Source organism: Stegodyphus dumicola, chromosome 6, assembly GCF_044657685.1.
Source record: "Stegodyphus dumicola isolate Sdum_Otavi_A_Nest chromosome 6, ASM4465768v1".
In the NCBI taxonomy this organism is placed as follows: Eukaryota; Metazoa; Arthropoda; class Arachnida; order Araneae; family Eresidae; genus Stegodyphus; species Stegodyphus dumicola.
This window is the reverse complement of record NC_140773.1, coordinates 191,812,721-191,840,232: the sequence shown is the minus strand read 5'-3', so window position 1 is coordinate 191,840,232 and position 27,512 is coordinate 191,812,721. Positions and strand designations below refer to the sequence as shown.

Below are 27,512 nucleotides of genomic sequence, written 5' to 3'. Positions count from 1 at the left end.
TTCAGACAAAACTAAAACACATGAAAATCACTCCATTCATTACTGAAATCATTATCATTTCCACAGACTACATGTGGCAGTTGTAATAATAATCTTGTTTCAAAAACATTATGCTAAGAAGATATGCTTAGATTATGCTAAGAACACAGAGCTGCTCTGACTGGTAAGCATTACTAAAACATAGCCACCAGCCGTGAAAACTCTGAGAATTCATGAAAACCAGGAGTTTCCAAAAGGCTTTAATGTTGCATGGCATGAGCATTTAAAAGAACATACTGATTTACATTCAGTTTATAATGCATGATTCAAATAATTGTACTACTTATAATATGGTGTAAGGAATATTAATATTTAATTAAATATTCTTTTATGTTCTTTGGCTGATTTCATTTTATAATTTTCTTATTTTATACTGAAAAAATACTGAGTGGTAAAAGAAAGTTTTTTTTTTTTTTTTAAACCAAAGTACTTTAAAATACAATTAAAATAAAATTTATGTACATACTATTGTGTTAATAAACGTAGAACTTCAAAATACATTGATATAAAACTAAATTAAATAGAAATGTTTTTTAATCAATTAAACATTAATTGAATTTCTTTAAAATGTTCTATAAATGTCAAGACAATTCAGATCATATTAAAAGGTATTTTTCCCTTCCTTCCTACATGAAGATCCGGGAATCCCAGTCACAGCACTGCACATTTTTCATATTTCAGCACCGATATAACAATAATTACTCTATAGTAATGAATGAACTAAGGGGAAAAAAGAAAAAGGTGGTGCATGATAATTCATCACCATCAGGATTTGGCAACTGGGTCTCCTCATTCCCAGTCACCCTTTAAAACGAAGAGTACAAAAAGTATTCTTTTCCTTTTTTCTGCATGCCTTTGTGGTGTATCTGTAAGCACATTCAATGCGTATTCAGGTGGTCCAGACTTCAAATCCCGGCAAGGGCACTGCACATTTTTCATATTTCAGCGTCTATATAACCTAATGGCTCTACAACACGAAATATAATAAAAAGAATTATGCTGAAAATTACTAGGCACAATTTAAGTTTCATTAACTTAACAAACTTCACTTATTGCTGAGAAGCACTTTTATTAACAATGGCTAAACATTAAAACCCAGGATATTCAGTAATCTGGGAGATATGATGAAAAATCAGGAAAACTAGGTAAAACTAGGAGAGCTGGTAGTTGTTCTGTAATGAGATAATACTCTCCCAACTCCCAGTCTGTGTCTATTCTGAGGTCCACTGGACCACATAAATTTATATTTAAGGAAAATAATTATGCACAGTTTGATAGAAAATAAATGAAGACGTTTAGTGTAATAACTAGCTCAAACAAGGACATAATTATCAATGATTTCAGTTTCATTGGAGAACACTATAATTTTAAAGTGTTGCTGTTACGACATGATTGCAATAGATGTTAGAGTACTTGCTGGAAAGAAAGCAGAAGAGACTTAGAACAGGTTTTCCTTTGCCTCTGAGAAAAACAGAGAGGACGTTGTCAACATATTGTTGCTCTCATGGTTATCTTTCTATTGTCATTGATATCACATACAAAAAGCTTTCCAGACCTTTAACACATTCATATTTTAAGTCTTGGAGCTAAAGATACTTCACTTTTTTTTTTTTAATTCGTCTGTCATATATCTCCAAACTCAACTAACTACTTGATAAATGCTTCAAACATTTAGTAAGTAATGGGCTTCCTTTAAACCTGTCAATAAAATAAAAGTGCACAGTTATAAAATACCAAATACCGGACCATCATTCATAGGGCATTTAAAAAATTCCTTGTAAATTCAGTTCTGCATATATAGGAAGAATCCACAGAGTTTTAAAATTTGGGATAAAGGATATTGTATGCTAAACAGAAGGAAGTGAAATGAAAAAGTTTTTAGTAACTTCTTATTGTTGAAATTAAAACCACAAATTTTAATTTCTAGAGGCTAAACTTAATGAACACATTACTTTACCCCTCAATTTTAATTTTTTAGAAGCTTCTAAAATTATTTTGTATCTTATCAATAATGCAACCTCCACTCCTTTTCAACAAAAGCATAGAAAAACTATTTCAAGCCCTATCTTTCTTCTTTCAACCAAGCACTACACCTTTTACTGCATTCACCACATAAAACCAAATCTTTCATAAATTTGCAACGAACTCCAATGAAGTTACAGCTAATGATAATTTTTAATTATTGATGTTGATTTTTTTTTTAATTCACGATAAAACCCACTACCACATTCTCATTATAAATATGCTGTTAGGAAATGAGGAGATTCCTCTAATGGATTAGTCTGTTCAATTTATTGAACACAGTAAGATGCTCTAAACAGATGTCTTGTGATGCATACATATCCCTAGCAATTATCAACAAATAAAAACATTAATATTATTATTTAAAACAAAGGCAATAAAAAGCTATCTTTTAATTCTTAACAAAATGTTCTAGTACAGAAAATAAGATTAATAATGTCTTATTAGAGAAATAGCTGGACTTGAAGAGACTAGGAAAAATCTTACCTCTTTAGAGCTGAGATTTAAAGAAGATATTCCATTAACAATAGTATCTAGGATAGGTTCAGACGCTTTCTGAATTTCAGATGATAAAGCATTCAGCCATCCAGTACAAACACCTTCCCTTTCAGTCATTCTACCTTCCCCTTTGCAAATTTTAAGAACATTGAATAAAACTGTGAACTGTGAATCATCAACTAAGGGAGAACTACAGCAATAACAAGAAGAAAAACATCATTAGAAATGGATGAAAAAAAGTGCATAAAATTTTCATGAATTTGAATAAATGATAAAAAAAGCAGAATATATATATATATATATAATCTGCTTTTTTTATCATTTATATATCATTTATGTATATATATATATATATATTATCATTATTCAAATAGTGAAAATAAGTTTCAAAGTTGTAGTATGGCACTGAAGAGCATGGAATAAAGATTTATATGGCAAGATCTGCCACTGTTTTAACTTGAAACTGCACACACGATATCAAGCATGAATCATTATCATCTCTACAATTGTTTATTTTCTTTTTCATCGCAAATGTCAATTTCTGCAAAATTTCAGAATCTTCTTTTTTAATTTAAATTTTTTCCAAAAATTTCTCTATAAGGCAATTATTTACCAACCAACCCAAAAGCAAATACTACAAACAAGTCTGGACACTTATTTTAATGACATGATTAGCTGTGAATTTATTTTTGTCTTGCCACACATCTAGTCTATTTTAATTGATTATGTCCAGCTCTGCTGAACTACTAATGCTACATTTATTATTTGATCAAAGAACTTTGCTGTTAATAACAATAATAATAAATAAAAAATACTGCAATTTAAATGAAGATCAACAGTAGTTATTTTTTCCTTTCACAAATTAGCAATACAATGCAGAATTCACATAATTATTTCACTTTACTAACCAGCATTATCTTTAAAAACTACTCATCTAGATAGGATGGGCTGAAAAAAAAAGGTAATACAATAAATCCTCATTAGCACGAAACTCAAGAGTTCCCAGTAACTGGAGACTCAAATTTTATTTCTGGAATAGTTTTTTCCTACTCATTCACCAAGATATAGTTACATAAGTATTATGTATGTCATCATAGAAAACATTGTAGTAGTACATTAATTAAGGTACTGTAACATGAAAAAATGCACTCATAGATCATTTTATGATGAAAAATTCCTGTATATTATGCTGTCACAAAAAAGAATGAAAATGCCTGGCAACTTCATGATTGACTGAAACTAGAAGCCCATTCTGTTGTTGTAGCAAAAAGTGCCTAAGGTGTGTGACATTTTCTGGCAGGTTGGCAATATGATATACTTCTCCTCACTTTCTTCTGATAACATTTCTTGTATCTCATGCACAACTGTGTGCTCCACTATGGCACTTCTCACCTTTTATTCTGAGGGATAACTTGGGAAAAGTTTGCAAAATAACCAAGTTTTGTTCATATTGTAGACATCACACAAGGCACACTTTTTTCTCAGATGTTCAAATTCATGCAACAAGTAGCTTGTTTTTACTTCATCAACTTTATTTGCTTCACCACAAATAACTGATGATGAAATCGAGTGTCGCTCAGGAAACTTTCTTTCAATACAGTCTACTTCCTCTACGATTTTTAGTTTTGTTTGCAGATCTACACCTGTCTTCTTCCTCTTGGCCTTAGTTCTTGCATCTTAAAAGCTACCAGAATGCCAATTACAGGTCTGTCAAACAGTGCTGCTGGAATTTTAAGAGAAGAAAGTTATGTTGGAAAGTGCTGAGAACTCATGTGTAATATATATACATTATATCTATCTAACTATATATGTACAGTATATCTATGTAAATATTTATTGTCAATGCAATTCATTTAACTTTTAAGTGGAATTATTCATTTAGTATGCTGTGTTCTACTAATTTTTATGAAAAAGAGAAGATATTAAGGTGAGGTTTGAAAACGGAATGAAACATTTCTGAATACAGCAATAGCAGAGAAACAGCAGAATAAAAATATGAAAAAGTTTGAAAGTTCATATTAAATTAAAAAAAGGTAATGATTCAATCGACTAACAGTTCATAATTTCTGAAAACCAGAATTCACAATAATCAATGAAACTTCCTATAAGATCACATACATCACTGCTGGGACTGAAATTTTATTCAAGTTAACCTAGTGTTCGCCTTAAACGAGTTCGTGTTAAGTGGAGTTTACTTTACAACCTCTCTCCCCTTGTATGTTGAATTTTTTACAAAATCGATAAGAGCATCAGAATAATTCTTTTACATTCTAAGCTCTCTTAATTTAATTTGAAATATAAGAATTTTAATAGGAGTATTCTCCTTTAATTATAATTATGTATATAATTAATCAATATTATTTAGCAAATAAATTATTATTAACTTACTTTGCAGCAATTGCGCAAGTAGTAGTAACTTGTTTTCGCACTAAATGAATTTAAGATCATACAACATATATATATATCTATGTATTTTCTAAATATGAAATTATATTTTTAAATATATATTTATTTTAAAAATTGTAAATTAGTTCTTTTTGTTTTTTTATTTCTTATTGGTTCATATGGATTACGTATAGTTCTTTAATAGTTTCTTTTTATTGATATGCATATTCATGTAGGGGAAGTTTCTGTAGACAAGGATTTCTAAAATACATTGGTTTCTAGATTTTTTTATTTTTTATTATTTTATAAAAAATTAATTTTTAAAAAATTTAATTTTTTAAGAAAAAGTTTAATTCTTGACTTTACTTGCTTGTTTCTCAAAAGACTTAATTAGTATTTTCCTTTTTGAACTTTAATTCTTAAATGTTAATACTTAAATGTTAATTTCTAAGGGTACCACTTTATTGGAATTACTTTTGGTTTTGACTTTTACCCTTGCCTGCATGAATGACGAAACACGAATTGAATGATTGGAGAGTTAGGTTTGGAGGCAACTTCCCTTTGATAAGTCTGTCTCCTGCCTACTCTACGAATGATTCACATATGCATTTTTTAAAAAAATTGTTTAATTTTAATTTATTAAATTAGTAGATTTATTTTCATGGCTAGATTTTGCACTTGTGTTGCTTATGCTTCTGAATTTAAATGATATTGTAGATTAGTTCGAGAATTAAATCTTTTACATGTTTGCATATTTTAAAATTATTTTGGCTTTTTTCCTTTTTTTAGAATTTAAATTTGCTTTTTTACTTTTATACATATTTGTTAAGAATTTAAATTTGTTTAAATTTAAATATATATATATATATTTACACTCATTTGAATATAGTTCAAACATTAATTACATAGATTTACTGAAAGCTATTCAATCACAAAAAACACTAAAACTATTAAAATAATGGAATAAATTTAACCACATATATTTTTATCATCTTAAATGATGTCCATTCCAATTTCAGACAATTTTGACCTTATAAAAGATGACATTCTTGATAACACCATTGTTTGTGTTTGAAGAAATATTGGCCATTTTCAGTCAGAAATAGTCACCACAACAAGCTTTGCAAATTTTAAAACAAAACACAATTACAAAGTAAAGAAATGAATTCAAGAAAAAATAACATGTTATCTTTGTACAGAGCAGATATAAAACATCATGAATTAGAATCCTGCAGTTATATAAAAATTGCAATCTTACCTAGCAACAGAGTAAAATCTGGGCCTCAATGCAGGTAGATATTCTAAAATGTTTAAAAAGAAAAGTTAAAATATTTTCCTTAGATAAAATTAAGTATTATAAATAATTATTATATATAAAAATAAAAGAAAATAACATGGTAAAACCTAATATTCTTTCAATAGGTGGAAGGCATGATTTAAAATGAAACAAAATATCCAAAAGTGACAATGATGGCTTTCTTATGTAATCAGTGTATAACTCAGAACCTTCCTGACTGCTTAAAAACAATAAACACTTCTTTTCTTCTTTTCTGGCATACTCTGCTAACACTCGAAGAAAAACCTATTAAAATACAACAGTAAACATTAAAATAAAAGTTTTGTTTAATGTAATAAGCATTAATATAAGAAATACTCATTTTTGACTGAAAATGAGACAGAAGAAAATTATAAAAGAATATATTAAATGATATATATGAATTTAAAATAATTAAAAATCCTTAAATTATGAAGATAAAAATAAACAATCGTCATATATTTCTATCATAAAGTCTCTCAACAACATTATTTTTCATCAGTGCCAAAAATCTTTTAACATTATTTTATATTAAAACTTTTTAAGATAGGAAAAATATTTTTAAGGGGTAATACAGAAACTTCATACTTTTTTTAAAAAAAAATTTACTTTTTATTTTTTATTATTATTTCTGTATGGTATTCTGCTGTTATTGGGACTGGATTAAAAAATGTACATATATATGCATGCATGTATGGATGTATGTGGGTATACGTGTATGTGTATATACACTCATACAATGCATATACACAGCCATCCATATGTACATGCATACATACCTGCATGAAGGGTACCTTTGTACGAGGTACCTTCATGCAGGTATGTATGCCTTTGTATGAAGGGTACCTTTGTATGAAGGGTACCTCGTATTTTATGTTTAATTCATAAATTACATGTTTTTTGTAATTTGTTTAAAAATATAAAAATTTGGCAATAGTTATAATGATGGTTTATCACAATTTAAACTCTTTTAGAATAATTTTCCATTAAAAATTTAGGAATACATACTTCATTCTGCATTCATAAAATTCTCTCTCATTTATCATTGAAATTTAAGCCAGACTCACATTCCCCTCCATTGTATTTTTTTGTTTCATACACGTAAAATTTAAAATGTGATAAACCACCATCATTAAATGTGTTTGATATTTTGATCTTCAAATAAATAATACCTGCGAGTTGCTAATAAATTTGTGGAAAATACAATGAATTAGAAGAGAAATAATAATAATAATAATAATCCCTCACACTCCAAAACTTTGTGTATTATTTTTTACATTATTCTTTTAAAAATATTTTTGATGAATAAATTTTCTTTCAAATTTTATGCTGCAAGCAGTTGGATTTGAATTGCTGACTTCTTATGAACCATAACATCAGCACATACAGCCAGTGGAGGAATTTAAATTAAATAAATGTTACTTAAAACATTAGCTCTGATTCACACTTATTCCTGGAAGATATATGCTGGGCATTAACAAATATATTCATTTTAAGTTTCTCTATAATTAAGTACACCAACCTGGTGAGTATGGCAGCAGAGCTGGTTGTCATATCACTGGCTAAGTCTGAAGACTGAAAGCATGAATGTTTGTAAATGTGCAATATCTTTACAGCATGGAATAACATAAAAATACACTGAGATGAAAATTTCTTTGAAAGGATGACAGTACAGGAAAAGGAGTATGCAATCATCAGATTCTGTCTGGAGTATACATAATCAAAACTGAATGGAGCTGTACTGTCATTTAAAGTTGGACTACTCTTCATTAGGAGCCCAAGGTATTCTCAATTACAGTACTCTCTTGCCCTTTCCTTAAGCATAAGCAAGGTTGTTTTGCTGGCTATATACACAGACATGGTCGTGAGCAACAACAACAACTATGCAAAATTTGAGTGGAAATGGTGAAACAAATTTGAAAATGGTCCTTCTATCAAATGAATAAGTTAGATAACTATTTATTTTTAAAAAATATTATGATATGAATATTGTATTTCCTCAAGAATACTAACGTTTTCTTACTATATTTTTGTTTTAAAATTTGACAGGGTTTTATAAATCAGTATTTTAATAAATGAAATTGCAGAATGAAAGAAAAGAGTTTAATGAGCATACTATATACAGCAGTCATGCTGTTTAATAACTAAATAAGTCATATACATAACTACCATGTATAGAAACTCTATAACTACTGCTAAATATAATAGCCATGACAAGATAAGGGATTTCAGATTAGACCTTGAATTCACTAGACTGTCACTGGTATGTCTGAAAACGAACAGGCTAACTTTTGTACTGTCTCACCTTCATTGGAAATATAAATTAATTTGAGATTCAGGCTGAACCTAGGCAAATTACTGCTATATCCAGAAATCAGACAGAGAATGTAAGAATGGTGTAAAAGACCTTTTATATTAAAACTCAGTGATTTAACAGAAGGCAATTCTTGTGCTTACAAAACCAGCTAACAGTTATGGCATAACTCAAAAGTAATGAATTCAAATTTAACCAAGTCGTAAGTTAGACTAAAGCTACACAAAATGAATAACATGAAAGTTAGCTCAAACCTAAAACCAGTATATAAGCTTAATGGCAAGAATACTGTAACACTGCAGACAGAGAGCTAAGAAAGATATCAACTAGTAATGTGGCCTTCAGTAGGTGGAACACACTCTGATTTCACAATTTAAAACTTTTCTTTGAATACTATCTTTTTCTACCTTCATTTGAATACACACAAGCTAAAATTTGAATTCTGGCAGGAAAATGTAAAGAGAGCGTTACAGAACAGTTATTTAAAATAAAAAACTGATTAGATAAAAATAAATAAATCTTTGCACTCTTCATTTTTCTTTCTATACCATACTAAAATACTGTATTTAATTTGGTAATTTACTTTTCATTATATAAATTCTAGTCAGAAATATACCTTCACCAAATATTCACCTACACTTTTATTTCTAAAAATTCATTCTAAACCGTAAGGAGGGTTTTTTACATTCCTGGATTTCAAATTTGATTAAATATGGTGTTTTTTCATTAACGGCATGCAAAAAGAAGAATAAATACAGTGAACTCTCTCCAAATCAACCATACATGATTCCAGATGATTTTGGTCTTCTATGAAGGTAACCATCTTAAATAGCTTATTTTCAATGCCGATATTTATTTATTTATATTCTAAAAAATATTCATTACTTTGAAAGATGGTCATCTTAAAAAGATTGTTATTTATAAGAGGATAATGTATTAAATCATTTTCTAATTATTATATGCAGTTTTTTTTTTTTTTTCATTTTTGGTGCACTGCTTTTACGGACAGCCCCCCCAAAAATGTCAGATATTTATTTATGAAAAAAAAGGCATGAAATATCTATATTTTGTTAAGTCAGGAAACTTTGGAACTACTCTGATATGCGCCCTCAAGTCGCCCACGCTGCCATATTACTATCTAAATTTTTTGTCTACATTTCGAACTTTTAGCCTAAAATGTCTCCAAAAACGCGGTTGTGAAAACTACGTTTTGAACACACAATTTAACTAAAAATCTGAAACAAAAACAAAAAATTTAGATAGCAAAAAACGTAAAGTTTCTAACCAAAAATATTTGACAAGAATCCATGTACACAGCGACATGTTTTAACTTAAAAAAACATCTACGAATGGCACAATGTAGGCAACGAATGAATCTACAAACTACGCACACCTCGCTTTAATAAATTAACATAACAACAATAAATTTCAAAGAATACCATGTACACAGCATCCTGTTTAAACTTTTAAAAACATCTACGAATTGCACAATTTAGGCAAGGAAGGAATCTACGATCTACGTACTCCTTGCTTTGATAAAATAACATAACAACAATAAATTTCAAATAATACCATGTACACAGCATTCTGTTTCAAGTTTAAAAAACATCTACGAATTGCACAGTCTAGACACTAAACAAAAAAATTAACTAAAATAAATTTCAAACAATTTTAAAAAACAACAATAACGACGGAAATTCATACTAAAGAACCAATGAACATAACATTCTACAAAATAAGAACAATGATAAAATAAAATGCACTTACCATGAATTAATGCATTTTCGAATAGCAGAAATATCAATTTCATACCGCCTTTAACATGCCGCCACGTAATCACTATCGTATTTACATAACAGCCAGACACACTATCCAGAAAATTTATACTATGGTTCACAAATAAATAAAATCACAAATCCCTACTTCTATCATGCACTGCCATTAAAAATAATCTCCCAGACCCTCTTTCCACACTTCCAAATACCCCACTACCCCTCAACAGGATAACCACAATGATATTTCCTTTTGAAGAACTTCAATTCAACAACTACCATTTTATCTTTCCCTCTCATCTTCTCAGACACAGAGACGAATCAACGAGCTCCAGCGAAAGATTTTTCAACGTCAACAGGGTTGCCATAGAACACGCAATCACGCCAAAAACCAGCGCAGAACACATATTGCCACATTTGGTAAAATTAGGGCATATATTAGAGTTGTACCAAAACTTTTTAACTAAATAACAAACATATTAATAAACAATAGTTTTTTATATGAAAATTTAAATATATGCATAAAATACCATGTCTATTCAAAATTATTACAAGCAAGTATTATGATACATTCTCAACCTACATTTTGATTTTTATATTTTAAAAAGTCTCAGTAATGTATTTCTTTCATGCAATGAAGTGTTTAATTTTGCCTATACGTGTTTTCCCCCTACCAATAATTATGGATCTTAAGTAAATGCCCTTAATGTTTAAATAATATTTAAATAACATATGCCAAATAAATAAGCATGAGTTACATTTCCTTCAATTTTTAAAATCTAACAATAATAAACCCTTAACCTTCCAGCACGCACGTATGCGCAAAATTTATGACAAATTCAGTTTTTAATGCACATTTTTCGCATATCGAAGCTGAGACATCTGAAGGTCATTTCTATTCCATCTTTCTATCCTTCCCCATATCATGGAATATGTCAACAGGAAGTCAAGTATTTTTTTTTTTAACTGGGCTTTTGTGCTATGTGGCAGCTTTTTCATAAAATTTACGACAAGCGAGAGGTTGTGTTTTAAAATTCGGAAAACATTTTTTATTCAAATCTTTAGTAATTTTGTGTTACTAATTCCCGTGTATTATTTTTATTCGAATACATTTGGCTCTGTAAATTTTATAACGGTTTTCATGGCAAAAAAATATGTGCAACCAGCTGATTTTGCTCGGATTCTTCAAGAATTATCTGATGAAGAAAAGAAAGACAAGGAAATGTTTGGATGGGAGAACAATATGATTTCCATTCCTTATTTTCTTTTATTTCTATTTTTTAGACATAAATAAAAACAGTAAAATTAGTTTAAAGTGCGTTTTTGTAACTAGTAAAAAGTAAATTTCCTTGCAAAAGTAAGTAATGCTACTAAACTTACTTTTTTTTCTATTAAGGTGTTTTCCTTTTTTATTGCCTATACTTGTCTTTGGAGAATATTAAAATTAGCTCCGATTTTAAAATATAATTATTAAATAATAAATTTAAAATTTTCTATAATAAAATACATCATTGGATTTCCATCTCACTAACATAAGAACTTAAAAATAATTTACTTATATTTGAATGTGATATCATTTGTATTTTGCTATAATAAGATTAATATTTTATTTCTTAACAAATTTTTTATCAATATTCACTCATTTCTGTTGTTTTTTGTGCCAAAAACAGTAAAATAATGGATGTTGTTAAAAATACGACGCGTGCGTCCTCATGTAAAATTGCCAAGCACGCGTGCTGGAAGGTTAAAAAATGGGGATAAAGATATGGAAGAAAGTAAAAATAGCACTCACTTTTTTAGGAACAGATCGCAGCTCTACACAATGTAAAAATATATTCTTAAGAGATAATGAAGATGGTATATGGGAAGGTAATTTACGTTTACCCGGACTGTCATTTTTTAAATGTAAATTAGCAGGTACATCCGCAAGATGTAAAATATTTAATCTAAAAATACACAAAAAGTGTTTAAGAAAATTAAAAAATATAATGAGAGCGAAAAAAAAATACTTGAAATAATGCATAAAGTAATTAATTTATGAGATTTATTATTTAGGATTTCAATACCTTTTTAATAATGTTTTAACTTCATCAAATGGGTTTGGGCAAATGATTCCAAAGGAATCACCAGGCTGAAATTCTACCTTTTCTTCCTGAAAGAAATAATCTATTATTACTTACAGCCAAATTCTTAAAATGAAAGGCTGGGGGTGAGAAAAACAATTAGTATAACCACTATGAACTATTAGCAATTACTATGAAACTCAATTTTAAATACCAGAAAAGATACATATTATAAAACAAGGTCATTTGTTGCATTATTTGCCAAAACAATTCTCATTATAATATATACATTCTCATAATAAAAACATGAGTGCATGGCCATTTTCTCATAAAAAAACACGAATGTAGAGTTCATCATAGCAGATGACTTACTCTTTTGATATTAGTATGCAGTACAGTTTTGATTTTCTCATTTCTTTGTTGTGCATCATATCCCACTACTGATGCTTTCCTTGTCAAGTGATTTCTAATCTTAGGAATCACATAATTTTTTTTTTAAACAAGAGAAGATAAAAATAGATCCTGTTTATTAACATGAATATTTATATGTTCATCACTGCTTGCTTTAGTTTTAGCTTTCTAGCCGCACTTAAAATTTAACTTGTAAACCAGTCCCAGACTTAAAAAAGGTATAGATCAATTAATACAACTACTAGTACATGTATAAATAGAAAATACTTAATCATTACTTAACTAATAAAATATGGCTTCTATATTTATCCAACAGCTCAACATGACATTAAATAAACAAAGTAGTGCAACATTGTGAGGAAATATGAAACTGTTCTATGGCTAGCCATTAGGCAGCCCAATATGATCCTGTAGATGTTGTTGCTAAATGTTTAGTAAAGTCTATTAGCATGCTGTTAGTAATATGTCGAATTTAAATCTTACAGCTATTATGAGAAAAACCAAATACCTGAAACCAGGTGAACATTAGTCATTCATGCATTACCATGCACAAATGATATTTTATTACCTATATAAACCGTCACTGAAATCTATGTACATTTCTAAATTATTGTCACTAGCTTGCATAGACCAATATGAATGCATCTATTTATTTAAAGTAACTGAAATATATTTTATATAACAGGAATATTAGTAACAATCATTTATGATCCAGTACTGATGTTCTTTACTCCAAGTATCAAATGTCATATTAACAATATTGGTTTCTGTGCTAGCCAATGTAGAATAGGAAGATGGTGGTGGTGGATTTTCTAGCATAAAACCTTCAAAGGTTATGTGCACTGAACATATGTCAAATGCTTCCAAATACAAATCAGGTTTAAGCACAATTTAAAGCTAAACACAAGTTTAAAACAACAGTGCACCTATAAAATCAAAAGAAATGATAAATTGATGAATGCTGAAATGAACAATTACATAAAACTCAGATAATGATTGCAGATGTAAAACAGGACTAGCACGATATACATGAAAATAACCCGAAAAACTTTAAAGCAAAATCAAATTAAATAATAAAGGCCACTCTTTTCCAAACATACAGTCAAGAGGTAACTGTCAGTCACTAAAATGCTTTAGCTGAAGTCTGTTAAAATATGGACATTCAACAATAAAGTGATATATTGACAGAATACTATTACAATTTGAACAAAAAGGTTCACTCTCAACCTTTAAAAGGTATGTAATAGGAGGAGTTCAGATGCATTCCATAACTTCATGTGATGGCAATAATACTAAACCCCTTAAATATTATAGAAGGTTATGCAGTGGTACTGACTAATAATTCACAGAGCCCTATCATTAAACTACTTGTAATGCAATAATGTTCCCATTCTTTGGGTGATTACTACCCTTCTTATGCAATTCCATGAAGTCCCATTCTGTTATAATGTGAAAATATTTATTATTCTTGCACACTGAAAATGATTGTTCTGAACTAATAAATCCCTGGTATGCCCTGCTGTGTCAGAGATAGCTGTGCTTACTTTTTTGGTTCCTACATTATGCTTATGTACATAAAAATGATATATTATCAAGCAAAACTCATGTGTATCAAATGTGTACATGATGCTATTACTAATTCTTGTAACTCTTGCAGCTCATATCTATAATTCCATTACTTTCACAGCAGAGAAAGAGTTATAACCTTAAAACAAGCTTGGCACGTTATTTCAACCTTCAATTTTATTTTTAAAAAATGAGAAACCATATATATCTTGTTAAAGATTACACTTCATTTGGACTTAAATTTGAGCAAAGGTCTCCATCCATTTACTATGATTACATATATATATATATATAAAATACCTGCTACTCAGTAAAAAAAAAAAAAAAAAAAAAAAAAAAAAAAAAAAAAAAAAACTTCAAAAACCTTCTATCTTTTACATATATGGAGCAGTATTATTAATCACATACAATATACAAATAAAATAACATGCAAAATACCAGAATGAAAAAACAAATTATATACATATTAAGCTTCAAAACTTTCTTTTTCTTACTTTGAACTACAAGAAATAAATTAAGAAAATACTAAAATATTATATATTTGTCTTTCTTACTTTGAATTTCAGAGTTAATTCAAGAGTTTTCTTTACATCCTCACTTACAGTTAACTTTCTTGCAGAAATAAGTACTGTTTCAACCACAGGTGATGCCTTAAAAACCAGACTGCAATCATTGGGTATAAAAGTAACTTTATTTTCCTTCAAAAAGTAAAAGTAGCATTATTCAACATAAAAATTCACTTATTTTAAAGATACACTATTAAAGTTTAATATAAAAAATGAAAGCTTCACAAAAATTTCTGCATTGTATATTACAAAAGAAATGTAATCATTTATAACTCCAAACTTGTGCAGTAAGCATATAATAACTGCACTACTACAAACCATATTATCTTTATACTGAAAACAAAATTATATAACAATGGTCTAAAATGCAGTAAAAAGGTTCTTATACCATTACAATAAATTTGTCAGAATGCCTATTTTGAAATTCTAAATTTCACAATTCAAAAATATGTATCAAAATCAACCTGCATGAATTTTATAGCAACTAATAAAAACAGAGTTATCATGCATTTGCCTGCAGATAAATTATTTAAAAATCTATTTTTGCTTGTTATGCTTTAAAAAATTTAATTGGTACTTTCTGATGCTCTTCATCCTCATCAATAAGGTATGAAGTCACTGGTGACTGGTTTGGAGAGCTTTCAAAAACTTGGTGGTGTTTCTGCAGAAAAACGTTTGTTTGGGTATCTTTACATTTATGTCAGCGGTGTTTATTTTTACATTCTTTTTCCATAAAAAACATGTACATTTCACAGTTTCTAGGGGTGTTGTTATTCTCTATGTACACAGCATTTGTTTTTGAAAGAGGGAGATCAGAAAATTGCACAAATTTTGAATCAAAATCCTAAGATGAGAATGAACAAAAGATACACATGATGCCTTTAAAGCTTTATCAGCAAATATTACATTATGCTCCATAAGCACAGAAAACTAAGTCTGAGATTTCACCAAAGATAACAAAAACTCCAGTATGTACTCTACTGCTATGCCAATATGCTGAAATGCCTATAGGAGATATCATAATCTGCAGCCACACTGGCAAAAATATCACAGGAGGGAAATCCCATCCAGCGGATGGATGTATGCATACCTGGGCTGCCACATATACCATACTATTACACATTTTCAGTGACATGGTGCATTGCCTCACCATTATATTTCTGTAGCTTTTTGGTGCGTGTGCAGATAAACAGGAAGAACTGTTTAAATATATAACATAAACCTCAAAACTACAAATTAAGAATTATTACAAGAATTTCTAATTTTAATAAAACAACTATCTTCATATATAAGAAAAATCAATAAATTATCATTTTAAATTATAATGCAATGTAAAAATTCAAAATAGTATAAAAATTATATAACATTCAAGTGATAATTCTAAAGAAGAAAGATGCATTTGAAACCACAGCAATAACTATACTAAAAATAAAATAGTTATCTGGAAATGCCTTCACTTAATCCTGAGTAAGTAAAGAACATGGAGTGTGAATGACAGTATTCAAATTCTGTGGTCAGTGAATAGTTTAAAAAATTGTTTTGGAAATTTCCATTGATAACCTTTTCAAATTTAAAAAAATAGCAATTAGCACAAGTGCATTCTGAGCTGAATAGACTGCAGACTTTTTCACAAAAACGTGAGATAAAATTCATGTCAAATCTTTATCAGTGTGAGAATAATTTTAGTTTTGAAAATGCTGAGAAGTTTAAATTTAAATGTTTTAGCAAAATAAGTGTTTAAAGATTAAAAAAGAGAAAAAATTATGTCATAAAGTTGGAGTGAATAAACTATGTTTAGAGATTATCTTCTGATTTAAACTGTGTTATTTGAAAGTATTATTTTTCCCATGACAGTTGAAGTCTGCAACATACACTGTCCAGTGACAGGACAAAGCTAAGTTATTTCTTATTCTGTTTATTTAGAGATCATGTGTTTACTGACAACAGATTTTTATGAATCAAAACAAATGCAAAAATAGTTAAATACTTTGTTTGACATAAGTGAAGATTTTATTTTGCATTTTTGTAACTGAATATTTTATTTTCCAATTTAAATTAAGTTGAAGCTTAAATATAGATTAAATACTGAGAAGGAAAATAAATATTTTAGTCAAGAAACTGGAAACTTTAAAGAAAAATGGAATGCTGCATTGGAGATTATTTACAAAGGCTTGTAATGAATTTGAGAGAGAGGATGAAAAATTAGATATCATTAATAAAATCTCTCCAAGTTAAAACTAATTGAAGGAGTTAATGATAGACTGTGATGAAAAAATTAAACAAGAACTGTTTGCTGAGGATACTGAAAAATTACTTGAAGTGGATGTAGATGAATCAGAAAGTTATACTGATCACTGATATATTTTAGAACAAATACTGGCACAGTTAATAGCACCTGACAGGGAAAGTTCTCTACCTTATTTCGACATTGCAGTGAAAAATCTGTTACTGAAGTACTCACAAATTCAACTGCCTACGTTTAATGGATATCTTAGAAATTAGTTATATTTTTGGGAACAATTTCAAAAAATCGATAACTATCCAACTTTAGATTTGTATGATAAATTTTCTTATCTATGTAAAGTTATGGAAGGAATTGATTAAAAGCTTTCATCATTATTTCACAATGCATTATTCTGTACATTTTTTCTTTCACTTAGTACTAAGTAAGTAAAGAACATGCAGTGTGAATGACAGTATTTAAATTCAGTGGTTATGTGAATAGTTCATTGAAATGTTCTGGCAATTTCCATTGACTTTCTTTTCGAATTCTAAAAATAGCAGTTAGCATTCACATTCTGAGCTGAGTAGATTTGTTTGGTTTAGTTTATTTGAAAATGGCAAAGCGCTCAAGGGCTGCCTGGGGAAGGGACGCTATAGTGGAGGACTTTCCAAGGAAAACTGGCTCATATAAATGTTACAAATGGGAGAAATCACAAAAACGTCCATGCAGCCAGCCCATTCACAGGATTCAAACCTTGGACCGAACTGCCAGTATTCAATGATTTCATCGCTTGGCCGCTGGTGGGCATAAGCTGAGCAAATATAGAGATGTTTACAAAAATGGGAGGAAAAAATTCACTCTGAATCTTTATTAATGTGTGAATAATTTTAGTTTTGAGAATGTTGAGAAGTTTAAATTTATGTGTTTGAGCAAAGTAAGTGTTTAAAGAATATCAAAGTGAAACATTTTATGTTATAAAACTGGAACAAATAAACTATGCTGCAAAAATTATCTCCCAATTTGAACTGTGTTATTTGAGCACATAATTTTTTTCATGTAACAGCTGAAGTCTATAACAGTAGCTGTGGAAATAAAATAAGTTTTAAAATCAAGAAGCAATATGTTACTGATACAACAAGTTAGTGAGAACAATATTTGATTTCAATTTATTGTTGTTCTGAAAAAGAATATGCTTTAAAAACATTATGTATTATAATGCAGGTTTCTCTCAACTTGCCTATATGCTGTAAATAAAAATGTCCCATAGAATGCCTGATACGAAATTAAATGTCTGGTAGAATTATATGCTGTAAATAAAAACATCTTTATTTGAGAATATTTAATGTGTAGTGTTTCTTTAATAAAGTTTTTGTGGAGCCAGGGGCATAAAGATAAATAGTTTAATAGCAGAAAATTTGGTGAATTTTCAGATTGCATCTTTCACCTTTAGATGCTTGATATATCCAAACCAGAAAAAAACCAGAAATTTAAGATTTAAAACATAAAATTTATTTATACACTCTAGCAATTGTTATTAAACTATTAAAGTCTTCATAATTTCATACTTTATAAATATTTAAATTTTCTGGATATTGATAAAAGATATGAGAGAAAATTTTTACATTAGAGGGGGAAAAAAAGAAGAAAAAATAAACCACTAAAGTTTTACTTGCAAACAAATTGAAACTTATGTACCTGATATGCACATGACACACAAATACAAGAAAAACCGGCTAATCTTTGGAATATGGTAACAGGTAGTTTGGCGACATTTTGGTAAGGCGATAAAAGTTACTAGCTAGTACTTTAGCAGTGTACATGGATAAAGTCAAGAGTGTGTGCAATGCCATTTTTGTGCAATTCTGGGATGTTTTTTAAGTGAAAATAGGTCGACGTGTACATGGATACCGGGTACGTGCAAATCTTAAAAACGCGGCAAGCAGTGGGTAATTCTGCACTTTCTCCCAATTTCGCACCTAATCTTCATCATGATTAAGCACTTTTGTTCCATAAAAGTTCTAGCATAAGCATAATTCGACTAGCAAATTGTTGGAAAAAAATGTTGAGTAAAAAAAAAAGCCGTGAAAACAAAACGCGTCCAAAACAAAACTAGTAAGTTGCTGTAGCAGGGTTGGTCGCCAAATTTTAGCCAAAAAATTGCCAAGTTACCATAATCCTAAGACTAACCGAAAAACCTCTTACGAAGACCATCTCTAAAAGTGAGTATGTTTCTGAGAATGTAATTAAATAACAGCACTGCATATCCCTGATATTTATCTTCTGTAAAGTAACAACTTCTCCAGAGAAGAGCAAAATTATCTAGAACCATCAGTAGTCATCATAATTTGAATTTTCCATTTACATAAAGATAAAAAGTGAAAAAAATAAGAATTTGAATTCTTTTATTTGAATAAGGAAATGCAATTAACTTACTTGAAGAGCTTCCTCAAAACTTATAGTCAGAGTTGGAGGTGGAAGTTTGGGAATGCGGCATTTTTCAATATCAAAATCTTTAACAACTGGCGATAAAATTTCAGTTAATAATGTTTCAGACTGCTCCACAGAATAATACATTCCTAAATTGTTTAAAATAGATATAAAACTTGCTTTAATATTTGTTGTATACTTCCAGGCAATGTATCACTGATTACAAATAGCATACAAAGTTGTTTATATGTAATTTAGGACATAAATTCTGAATCCAAGGCTCAACTCGTTTCAGTTCCAAAGAAAGAAAAAGGTATATTTATAAAAGAGATAATTTCACAGATGAATATAACAATGATTAATCTCTTTCATTTACATTTCATAAGAAATGAATACATAAAATTAAAATGTTTATGAATATTCACATAATTTATCCTTTTTGTTCAGAGAATTAATAAAACTTATATTAAAAAAAAAAAAAAAAACTTCATGAATCCTTTACTACTGGTTACTATGGGCCTTATTGACTTGGTAATTTCTTCAGTCAAAATTATTACAATAATTTAAATTAGTAATTAGATTACAAGTTTTCAAACCCATTCAAATTCTTTTCTGTTTCTGAAAATGGTTCAGACTCGTATTTGCAGTATGCATTTTGGTACTTTTATTACTATCCATACCTCCACTAAAAAGCTGCATTGGTGAATTCGAAGATCATTTGGGAATTCATTGGGAACTATTTTTTGCCAGATGCAAGAGCCATATTCAAAATGGCAGTGTATGAATTCTATAAAAGAGCAATCAGTGAATAAAATTAAAAAAGCAAGAAATATTAATTATAAAACACTGAACTTTTTTGAAAAATCCTTTCATAACTCTTTGTATACAGTGCTGTTTTTGCTTAAAAAAACTTCAGAGAATACTCAAACTCAGTGAACAGCCAAGTTGAGCATAGTTTGTAGAGCCGGCTTCCATGTGGTTGCACTATTCTGAAACTGTACAACGCTGGTTTTGTGTACGGGAAAAAACAGACATAATCTAAGCTAAGCACATAATCTGAGTTGCATCATATTTTTCATGACATTATAAGTTGCTACATAACTATTTTGGCTGCATATTGCTTTTACTCGTGAATACTTTTTCACAACTTTTCGTAGGAGGTGCAGATAATCAGAGAGTATCTATGTTTTTAAACAATATCTACTTGACTTACTTTTCTCACTTACTGTTAACAATTCTTCTGACTTACTATGTAATTACTGAACTATAAATAATTAAAGTTTATAGTTCAGTCCTTACATAATTTCCTATCAGTGATGAAAGTTGGAGAAGATACTGCCAAACTTGCACCAATCATTTCGAAGGAAGTCTGAAGGAACAGATGAATTTTAACATAATTAGACAATCAATAGCTAGAAGTCAATGTCTCCCCCCCAAAAAAAAATCAATATGAGCTCAAGCCTTGAGATTATCTATAAAATCTAAAAGATTAGACGCATTTTAAAATAATTAGACAATCAATATCTACAAGAAAATACAAAAAAAAAAAAAAAAAAAACATTATGAGCTCAAGCTTTGAGATTATCAATAAACAGATTCAATAAAACTTGCATCAATCATTCCAGCAAACAAAAATCCCTAATAACATTTAGGAACCAAATAATGTAGCAGTTGCTACACCCTAATGGCATTTAATACAGCAACAAAATAGTCATCTTCTTTATAAAATCAGTGAAACGTAAATTTACTTAAATGTAAATCTAAGTGGCATTGTTTAGTTCTGTAGTGTTTCCTACTATGCAATTCTGTCAAGCCTCACAGTCTTTCAAAGTTCTCAGTATATATATGAGTATGTATTGTAACCTCATACTCATCATGATTATGTCATACTAAATCTTGCATGTTTGAGAACAGTTCTTATTTGTTACTGATGGTTGTGGAACTAATATAATGTACTACTCAGCAAAAATCTATTACTAATGTAAACTGCTTTAACTAGTTATAGTTTTTAACATATCAACCAGGTAACAATTTTTTACTTCAGAATTATGCTTTTTTCTACAATACAACACTTTTTAAGTAATTTGTTTCAGGGAAAAAGTAAATATTCTTTTGGTACTTTCTGATTATACGTAACCCTAAAAAAAGTCGCAAACAAGTATTCATACAGCAAAATATTATGTCACCAAATAGCAATCTATGATGATACTAAAATGTATTTACATGGCAATCCAGGCATGCAAGCAGCTATTTGGTTAGTACACAATATTGCAGTTATATGAAGCCAAGTTTGTGCAATTCTATGATGGTTTTTTTAAAGCAAAAAAACAGATCGCTGCGTTAATGGGGATAACAATATCACAGAAAAGAAGCATTCCTTGACAAAAGTAAGAGTTTTATAACCAGTGTTTCCTATTTTTAGTTTATCGATTGTTCTGGCATGGAATTCTTAGTATGCTGCTGTTGCCTTTCATTCTAAACGGTACTCATGCTCTACATTTACGAATAAATGATAAAATATAAGTAAAAAAACATACATTTTTTTGCTAGATTCTGAACTGGTCTTTCAAAGTGTATATCCAATTAAATGGCAATATAATGTTTGCATACTACAGAAGAAAGTAATATTGAAATAGCTTTTTCCATATATTACCTAAAAGAAAGTTAGAATCAATCCACGATACGAAATAAAAGTTACGATCATTTTAAAGGAAAGTGTAACATGAAGAACACAATTTTTGCATTGAAATAGATTTAATTTAATAATTTGACACTATAGTGAATATCATCAGCAAACAACTCTAAGATAAAATATGGCTACTTAGTTTATAATTGATTATAATATTTTATTTATTTATTTATTTTATTTTGTAATTTATTATTAATACAATTCTGAAATCATGCAAAATATTCTTACCAAACCGCAATTATTTTGCACGCATTATTAAGTCTTTCTGCACGCAGGACGATAAATCAAGTTTGGATATGAAAGAAAGGTGGTTAGGAAAAGGATAAAAAAGAAAACCATATTAAAACATTTGCAGTAATGTTCGGAAAGTAACCTTGGTGGCGACATTCGGCTTCTTTAAAGATGCGGGTTACATTTTATTACACTGTCCTACCTAATTTTGAAGTTTCTGAAATTTCAAGGGAGATTGTTTCCGACAGCTCTATGCGGAATTAAATTTAAAAAAACGAAGAAGATGGAAAAATAATTAACTAACAGATAAAAAATTGATAGCTATGGTTGCAAGCTTTAGTTCCCACATTTTGCTGCAAAAATCAATTACATATTTTATTTAGATGCAGCTGCTTTAATTATGTAAAACCTTTGGTAAAATTCTAAAGAAAAAAAATCACATGGAATCAAATAAGGGAACATTGAAAATAAAATAAAGTAGTTAAAAACCACAATCAAACATTAGCAAGTTAGAACTTTTCGCAATCTGCTTTATGAGCTGGAAACGAATTGATTGACTAGATCAAGTTCCCCTTATTTTATTGGTGCTTTTTGCAAGGTAGGGCTAAATTAACTATCAAGCAATATAACACGTGTTTAGGACATCAGGGAGAAAGGGCACCACAAAAAAGTGGTCCTTTCTAGAAAGAGGTCACCAAAAACTTTTCCATTGCCGGATTTACAATGTAATGTATGGTGCAGCTAAACTTAAAACCGAAGGTATTAATGAAGGAAAAAAACTGGCCTAAAAATACGTCAGGGCACCAGAATCATTTAACTGTTTAATTTTTAATCCGGCCCTGGGCATAGGATTGTATTTTTGAAAATCAGTAGCCAGATATAAGACGGACTGAAAGGAAGGTCTATATTACAACATAGTCTTTTTAAGATTTTTAATAATTTTCTAATTTTAAGGCTGCATTTGTTTGAGAATTGTTAATGAGTTTGTTTTCTTCCCATTCGATTCCTGGGTTTGGATATTCTAAGGAGTATTTTACTCAAATTGTCGAACTGCTTGAAATTGTTTGACTTTTCTTTGGTCTAGCAGTTCTTATTCATAATTTTCTGGATGTCGAACCGATTTCCTGATTTTCCCTATTTGTATCTTCATTATGGATGGAGATGCAAATGTGTAGCTAGGAAGAGTGCCGAGGATTCTTAGGCCACCACGCCCACTCCACCAAAAGGCATTAGAAATAAAATGTTGCATACTTTATAAATTAAGTATACGCAGAAGAGCAGTAGTGAGAAGGAATATCTTGTTAACATCTTTCGTACATGGAATATTTGTACTGAATGTATAATTTCCTCCAAGTAGCCGTGAAGTGCCATTTGCATTTCAAAAGCCGTAAACACGGTTCAAGAAAATCACTTCAATATGCGAATAAATCAACACACGAAATAACTAGTTACAAAGTTTATTTGGAACATAACAGTTATTTTAAATTACTCTTACAACGAGAGAAGTTCAAACATAGCACAATGTAAAAATTTCTGCTACAATACATGAAAAATACAGAAATATTTTATCGGAAATAATTTTTAAAATTTTGGTAAATTGATTTCATGTATGATATAAATTCGCCTCTTTAATAAGGGTTAAATATAAAACTTCTATGGCTTCAATGATAAAAGTCGAATACCTGATATGGGAAAAGATAAAATTCCTACACTTCCAGAAAATTTAACCTTGATACAAGGAAAAGGACTTCCTTAGTCACTCGACTTTAACATTCATAAAATTGCCATTTTTTTAAATCTTAGGGGTCTCAGTATTCCATGATTTTTCCTTTTGTCGCTTCGAACAGAAAATTTAGCTTCAGGAAATTTAGTTTATTTGTTCATTATTGGATCAAGCAATTATTTTATTCAGTAATTTTTTTTTTTTGTTGTTTGTTCATATTGTTGCATTCTGCGGGTTCGCGGATTTGGAGTGATTGATAACAACCCTTGATGAAGAATTAAAATCATAATTTATTCGTCAGTATTACACAGACACAAGACAGACTACAACCGTCAAAAAATTACGACAAATACGCTGAAACAATCAGCAACACAGCCTTCAGGCTATCAGGTTATAACGGTGAAGACAGCTTCAGGGCAAAGCACTAAAGTACAGCTTCCGACTCGGTCGATTGCTCTCAAGCTAATCTCTGAACTCAAAGCACTACTACTGAACTCCACACACTCAAGATACTCTTCACGATCAACTGCTACTCCGCATATATGCAGGGTATTTATAGCTTTTGACCTGCCTTCGAGAACATTCTCGAGAAGACCGATAGAAATTCGTTTTAGAATGTTCTCGCTTCGTCTATGTCATATCTAATTTTGTTCCCAAACGAGAAATTTTGCGCCAAATCTGGCAACGCTGCCTTTCCTTGTCATTTTCTGGTAGCTTAAACGCGCTTTGCTGGGGAGCTGTATTACCACAGCTGAGCGTTTCGTAACAATATTTTTATTTGTAGTAAATTTTCTTTTTCTTTTACTTTAATGCCGTAATAAATTGCATTTTATTTTATTATTTATCTCATTTAAAATATTTATAATATCTTTGTCCCCTTTATGATAAGTGTAATTTCTTTAAAATTCAGAAATTCCTTCAATCATCTTTTTTGAGGGTATAGATTTCTAAAAATTAAGTGTAATAATGTAACAACATTATTCAGGTCCACATAAATTTCTTTAACATTAAAAAATTTTAATTTAAATTTCTTACTAAGCATTTACTCAAATGCGAGTCACTTTGCTGAACCACTTAAATTTCTTATTAAATATCTACTTTATTTTTAGCTACTTTATTTTACTGAGCATGAACTTATACTAAATCTAAATTTTGATCCTTGAACTGATTAAAGAAAGAAAGATCTTTGAAAGGATTCTGATTTGTTACAAAATCTAATTAAACGGCGAACAAGTTTATCGTATAGTTGCTTTCTTTAAAGAATTATGAATATCTTTTTAAAGTTATAGGTTTGATGACATGGAAAGTGGTGAGCACCTAAGTTCATACACAAGTCATTGTTATTCACGTGTATAAATTAATTTTAATATGAGGAATATTATTATATATTTCATGCTAATTTTGATCTAACTAAATAAATTCATTGCAGTCTAAATAACGGTTTAAAATAAGTGATCTTTTCAGTTAATAAAATTGCTAAAACTAGGAGAAAAGTAGGCATATTATTAGTATCCGATTTTGAAATGAATATGCATATTATGAAATCCCTTCATAGTTAGTTAATTTTTACCTGTCAAAAATAACTTCTAAGATATATTAGAAAATTATAATAAATAAATAGAGGATAACATAAGCTTTAAATTTAGATAAAATTATATTTTTAAGTTTGACATTAATTTAAGAGAAATTATTTACCATTTTTAGATAATAGAGTACAATTCTTTCTTTTCTGATAAGCCACAAACCAATCACTTTTGTAATCTGCAATTTAAACTTGATTACAGCTTCAGACTAGCTTTAATATGTATATGAATGGTAAAGAGAAATATAATTCATTACTAATTTTTTTAATCAAGCTCTCAGATTCAGTTAAAACTGTTTTATGGCGGTTGGAGGAAAAAGCCAAGGCTCACAAAATTCGGAAGATTTGAATTATTTGAATTCGCTACCGAAGAACTCTTTGTGACATTGCAAAGCATTTCGCTCTCACAATACGGACTCGACGGCCTTGACGGCCTCCCAAGGACTTTGCATATTACTTCTAATTTGCCTCATAGATATCACTATGAGCAAGACTCCACTTAAACACCGAAAGCCCAGAGACACCAAGATATAAATCAAAATTGCTCAGCGGCTGTTTCAACTTGTAGAAGAGAATCAAACAACATCTACAAAGAAAGTCGAACAAAATTAGTACCATGTGTAATTTACAGATAGATTCTCCAGTGTAACACAAAATTGAAAACTGGGATAGGCGTTCTGTAGCCTGGAAGCTTTGGCTGGATTTTCAAACAAAATATTAGTTACATAAAAATATGCTTCATAAAATGCATTTTCTCAAAACTGTATTCATATAATAACAATAAAAAACAATTTGCTTGAATAACCCCAGATATTTATCGAGATGATATCTGGGGATAGCGCATCCTATAAGGGACACCTCTGAACAAGGGACATCGGTATTTAAGAGACAATTCTTTTGGTACCGGTCCCTTTGAATTAGGCACGTATTTACCTTTTAATAAGGCACACCTCTATTTAACGGACCAAATGTCCGTTCCGGTGGGTGTCCCTTATTGGAAGGTACTGCATATTTGATATAAAATAAGAGGAAGAGTTATTGCTTAGAATAAAACTGCAGTTGGAACACATGTAAAAGAGCTTTGAATTTTCATATGAGCAAGGATACAATTGAAAATTTACAGCACCTCTTCCCAGACTTTTCTATGTGTATTAGATTGTAAGTTAAATGTTTATTGGCTATTCATTCATTATATATCTTTATAAGGCCCTTGGGTAGCTTAACTCATTAAGAAGGAATAAATATTTGGTAATTTTGTAATAATTCATGTTAATTAATCAATTATTTTACAGTTTAGACCTTTCCTGTCACTTCTTCCGTTTTCATACTAGTATGCAAATTAGCTGTGGTGTATTTAAGATGAGGCTTATAGATTGTAAGACAGAGCGTGTTCTGCCTTTCGAGGCCACGTTATTAGGTTGCTAACTTAGGTAATATTTGTAGTCTTCTACCTTGCATTGTAATTGCCCATATTGAGTCTCCAAGCTAGTTATGTTTGAGAGCCAACTTCTATTCAACTTTAAATTGATTTGTGGAGCCTTCGACCCCTAAACTACTTAAATTTAAACTTTTATATTTGATTGTTACTTTAAGTCACTCGCCACGAGGGGTTGGCGGATTTGTAAGCACCATATGTCCTTCTATTCTTCTTAATTTTAAATAAAATGGTCTTTTACACTTTTTTC

General features: G+C 29.6%; 1 protein-coding gene across 4 annotated transcripts in view; it reads right to left on the bottom strand.

Annotated features, from left to right (window-relative positions):
• The window catches only part of LOC118194194 (methionine synthase reductase-like), a 53,130-nt gene that overhangs the window by 5,367 nt on the left and 20,251 nt on the right, over positions 1-27,512 (bottom strand). Inside the window, exons 1-8 of one of the 4 annotated variants that reach the window (XM_035365409.2) lie at positions 22,520-22,654; positions 19,609-19,751; positions 14,940-15,083; positions 12,412-12,497; positions 12,138-12,291; positions 6,349-6,526; positions 6,203-6,245; positions 2,548-2,749 (exon numbers count right to left, since the gene is read on the bottom strand). In XM_035365409.2, coding sequence (XP_035221300.2) covers positions 2,548-2,749; positions 6,203-6,245; positions 6,349-6,526; positions 12,138-12,291; positions 12,412-12,497; positions 14,940-15,083; positions 19,609-19,749 — 948 coding nt within the window. In that variant the 5' untranslated portion in view covers positions 19,750-19,751; positions 22,520-22,654. Of the gene's footprint in view, positions 1-2,547; positions 2,750-6,202; positions 6,246-6,348; positions 6,527-12,137; positions 12,292-12,411; positions 12,498-14,939; positions 15,084-19,608; positions 19,752-22,139; positions 22,471-22,519; positions 22,655-27,512 lie in introns of those variants that run through there. The other 3 variants (XM_035365408.2, XM_035365406.2, XM_085819286.1) reach the window with 3 other exon arrangements.